This window comes from Odocoileus virginianus, chromosome 23 (genome assembly GCF_023699985.2).
Source record: "Odocoileus virginianus isolate 20LAN1187 ecotype Illinois chromosome 23, Ovbor_1.2, whole genome shotgun sequence".
Lineage (NCBI taxonomy): Eukaryota > Metazoa > Chordata > Mammalia > Artiodactyla > Cervidae > Odocoileus > Odocoileus virginianus.
Window position 1 is genome coordinate 15,681,787 of NC_069696.1, and position 4,668 is coordinate 15,686,454.

The following is a 4,668-nucleotide window of genomic DNA, read 5'->3' on the forward strand; positions in this document are numbered from 1 at the left end:
ACCTTTCTGTGTTCACAAAGCCCCCATTGGAGGGCACATTCTAGAACACTGCGGCAGGGAGGAGGGGAGTCCCAGACGGAGCCAGGCGGAGCCCGGGAGGGGAGGGCCGAGGCGCAGGCACTCGGGGTCCAGCCGGCCTGGCCCCGCGGAGCCCGGGCGCTGCGCCGAGCGCACCTTGCATGTGGTTCGTGCCCGACGCCCTGGGCATCGTGTGCGCCTCGGCCACATGGGCACTGACGCTGAGCGAGGGCGCGCTGCTGCTGAGCGCCTGGCTGCTCCCGGCGCGGCGGCCGGCCTACAGCGCGGTGCACGGCTCGCTCTTCCACCTGCTGGCCTTCCTGGCCCTGGCCTCCCACGCGCGGACCATGCTCACCGACCCCGGCGCCCTGCCGGTGGGCGTGCTGCCCACGGGCGCCGCGCCCGCGCCCGGCCTGGCGGCCCGCTGCCCGCTCTGCGGCGCCGCCCGGCCGCCGGGCGCGCACCACTGCAGCGTGTGCGGGCGCTGCATCCGCAAGGCGCACCACCACTGCCCGTGGGTCAACAACTGCGTGGGCGAGGACAACCGCAAGTTCTTCGTGCTCTTCACGCTCTACACGGCGCTGGCCGCGCTGCACGCGCTGCTGCTGCTCGCCGTGCCCGCGCTCTGCGCCTACGCGCGCGGCGAGTGGGACCTGCAGACCCCCGTGCGCCCGCGCGCCTCGCTCTTCTTCCTCTTCGTGGTGGCGCTGAGCGGCTTCCTCTTCGCTGGCCTGATGTTCACGATCCAAATGCACAGCATCCTCACCGACCCGCAGACTCCGCCGGGCGAGCCGGGCCAGGCGTCCGTGTGGACGAACCTGAAGGCCGTCCTAGGCCCGCGCCCCTCCGCGGCCTGGATCAGCCCCTTCGCCTCCATGGGACCTCGGGCCGCCAGCGGGCTCCAGGCTGAGGTCTGAGTCCGCCTGTGCGAACGCAGCTCCCTCCACGGAATCGGAACAGGTGGTCCGCAGAAAATCACAAGACTGTAAACGCCAAGCCGCCTTTTCCCGTGTCCACTGACGAGACCCCCAGAACAGAGAATAAACGCGCCAGGTTCCCCCTCTGAGCAGCGCGGGGCCGGGGGGGCGGATTAGGCCCTCCGAGCTTCCAAGGAAATACACAAGACCGGCCCCTCCCCCCGAAAGAAACGCGACATGTGCCCCCTCTTTCACTCTGCCAACATTCTCCTGGGGAAAGCTATTAAATCTACAACATCTGTGAGCAAACTATGCTGAATCCGTGCAGAACCCCATTACAGCTGGTAGCGACACACGTAGGCAAGGGTGTGACCGCCTGCCCGTGGCCCGTTGTGAGCTGCCTTATCTGATGGGAACCATCCTTGCATCCCTGGTTATCTCAGCTCCTTAATGAGGGATTATGCTTTATTATCTGTCAGTTTTGGTGAGTTCCTATTTTATTTAGGATTTTTGTATTTATGGTCATCGATGAAATGGGCTTAGAAATCTCTACTCTTTTGCTAGCTTAATCTGTTTGTAATTTACTCCAGATCCCACGACCCATATAAAATGAGCAGGGCGGATGTGGCTCTTTCTATGTTTTCTGACAACTTTCCTGAGGTTGGCACCAGCTATTGCTTGAAAATTTGGTAGACCTCACCTGTCAAGCCATCAAGGTTGGGTTTTCTTATTTAACTTTTTATTTTGAGATACTTCTAGGTTAGAATGAGATATTGGATGGCATCACTGATTGAATAGACATGGGTTTGAGCTAACCCTGGGAGGTCGTGAAGGACAGAGGAGCCTGGCTTGCTGCAGTTCATGGGGTCGTGAAGAGTCAGACGTGACTTAGCAACTGAACAACGACAAACGCAGCGGTAAGGGGTCATAAAGAGCCCCCTGCCCCCTTCACCCAGCTCCTCCCGTGGCGCCGGGCAGCAAAGGCGCTTCACCGCAACCTCACATCTGACGGCAGTGCTGGCACACGCCTTTGACCCTGTTCACAGTCCCTCGGTTTTACATGCACTCGCTTGTGTCTAACTTGCTCATCTTCACATCAAGCCTGAGGCAGCTAGAGTCTTCAGCCCCGCCTTAGACACGGGAAGACAGAGAGGTCGAGCAAACTCCCCAAAGTGACGCAGCAGGAACTGGTGAGGCTGGGATCTGGACCCAGCCAGCCTGGCCCCAAGCCGGGCACCTACCCACCACACTGCCACGCACGGCCAAGCAGAAACCCGAGAGTGACCGCCCCCGTGAGGACAGCCCCACAGACGTGAGCGCAGGGCGGAGCTCTCTTCTGATGCAGATGGCTGACCTGTGACCCTCCATCCCTTGGGTGCCCACAAGGCACGGGGGAGCGGGGTCCGTGCGCGACAGTGAGCACACAGCCCTTCTCCCTGGAGGCTTTTCAGTGATGAACCAGAAGCCATTTCAGGGAGATTAGGTAGAGATGAAGCTGGTTGGAAGTCTGTAAAACAGAGTGAAAATGTCACGGGGTGAGAAGGCTTAGCCAGGAGATAAAATCTGTGTCCCACAGCCCAGATCTCAGCCAGCCGCTGGGAGAGTTCCCAATGAGACTGGTGAGGAGGGTGATGACCCGCAGAGGAAGCATCACTGCAGGTCTCTCGGCTGCCTGGTGAGGGTCTGGAGTAATCAGCAGGTCTGGTCGCAGGTTGTGAAAAACATGGATGCTTTCAGATGGAACCACGGTCTGGATCGCTAAGTACTCATGGGATTATAGCTTTTTAAGCAAAACTGTACTTGTACAGCTTAAGTAGTCTATGCAAGTGAGGCGTGAGGGCACCAACTCTTACTGAGACCCCCAGAGGGGCCAGGAGGGGCAGAGCCCACCCCAGCCCTTCCAGGGCCAAGAGCACTGAGGAGCACTCACAGCCCCCGCAGCGAGGCAGCCACAGAGACCCCTCTGGTTAGCTGCCTCCAGCCCCAGTGCAGACCTCACATCAGCTCACCTTCCCGGGGTCCTTCTGCGAAGAGCACCGAGGGCTGCAGGGCGTGCATCCGGAGCGGGTCAGCCGTGGGTGGGGACTGGGGCGCCTGGACCCCGGCTCCTGTCCAGGACCTTGGCGTAGATTAGCGAGGCAGGTGAGACGCGGTTGGGCACCGCTCGCAGCCATCAAGGTGAGGACGTGATGGCCATGGACCTGGGGATGTGGGTGGGGAGATGAGTGAGTCTGCAGGAGCCCACCCAGACCTGCCCTGTGGTCCCAGTAAGTGCCCTCTGCCGGTCCCCAGCTGCCCAGCTGCACGCCAGCAGGGGCGGTTGGGATGGAGCAAACACAGAGGATGGGGCAAAGCACTGTCAGTGTCCTGCCCAGCCCTGCATGAACCCTGAGAGTCACACCTGGAGACCCCAAATCTCTCTCCTCTCCTCCTGCCCCCCGCAGGTCTGAGCAGAACGGTCTCCCATCTCTGGGCCGTGAAATCAGAGCCGTGTGTGACCTCGTACGCACGGTCCAGCCACAGGCGTGCCCGGAGGGCCGGGCTGCCCCGTGTTCCCCGTGAATTAAATGCACGCCCCCCGCACCGCCCACCCAGGGCTGTCTGCCAACTCAGTGTTACAGGCAACCCCACGCCTGAAAAAGAGAAACCTCCACAGATGCTTCCGTAGGGGCTGCTTTTCCTTACGCAGCGCATTGTGGGAAAGATTTAAATGACATTTGGTATAGATTCTAACTGGTTGCAAGATAATTGCTAACACTGAAAATGGCCAGTCTAGCCGTCAAGTCCTCAAACTCTAATTTTATGCGAGAATTAGTTCACAAATATATAATTCCAGCTAGCACGTGCTGTCACTTTTATGTCTGTACGATTCAGACTTTCACCCCCAAAGTTATTTTAAATCTGTCTCGGGAGAATGTTTAATATGAGTTTGGCAAATGACGTTTCTGCGGACTCCTCTGGAGATGTCATTTGTCAAGTTGCTGTCTGAGAAGTAATTTGTGTCATTTGTTGGGGTTCATTATTGCAGATATTAGCAATCACTATTTCTTCCCTCAAACAGGACAGCAGCTGGCCTTTAGGAACCCATGGAAAGATTTCTCCTGTGCTTTAAACTGTCGAGAGGGCTTTCCAAGTGGGCACTGATCACCCCTCGGGGACAGGGACAGTCATCTCTCAGTACCTGGGGTCTGAGGGTGAGACAGAGGCAGAGAGATAGAGACAGACTCTCAGAGGGATGGAGCTGCACTGACAGGACCCCGTGGAGCCGAGCAGGGTCCCCACCACGCAGAGCGCGCGGTGGGCGGAGGACTCGGTGAGGAGGGAAGGGCCCCCAGGCCGTAGAGCTGAAGCTGAGTTCAGACCACACAGGCCCCAGCGGATGCCCCATCCCCAAGGTTGCAAAGGCCAGTGCCTGTCGGTCGTGCCCACTAGGTCTGCAGGCACCGTGCAGCATGGGCCGCTTGAAGCTGGGAAGCTTTGGGGCCCATTTGTTATGCAGCAGAGGCTAACTGAATCACGGGACGTGGGACTTGGGTGGGTGTCCTTCCTTTATTACTCAGTAGATAAGAAGACTCTTCAGACTATATGTAAGATACAAGTATTAGCCATCAATGAACCCTGGATTATCTACCACCCAGGCTAAAAAAAAAACAGAACTTCTGAAGCCCCGTGAGTGACCTTCTTCAAACCCACCCCTGGGTGAAATGTCACTGTGTTTCCTGCTCTCTGGAAT

General features: G+C 58.4%; 1 protein-coding gene across 1 annotated transcript; it reads left to right on the top strand.

Annotated features, from left to right (window-relative positions):
- Positions 1 to 179: 179 nt before the first annotated feature.
- On the top strand, positions 180 to 935 carry LOC110130188 (palmitoyltransferase ZDHHC3-like). The gene has a single exon (XM_070453061.1). It carries the CDS (start codon positions 180 to 182, stop codon positions 933 to 935), a length of 756 nt encoding a protein of 251 aa, XP_070309162.1.
- The last annotated feature ends 3,733 nt before the right edge of the window (positions 936 to 4,668 follow it).

Bases quoted from the DNA above. Each gene is read 5' to 3' on its own strand.
- LOC110130188 (XM_070453061.1), top strand. From the start codon at position 180: ATGTGGTTCGTGCCCGACGCCCTGGGCATCGTGTGCGCCTCGGCCACA.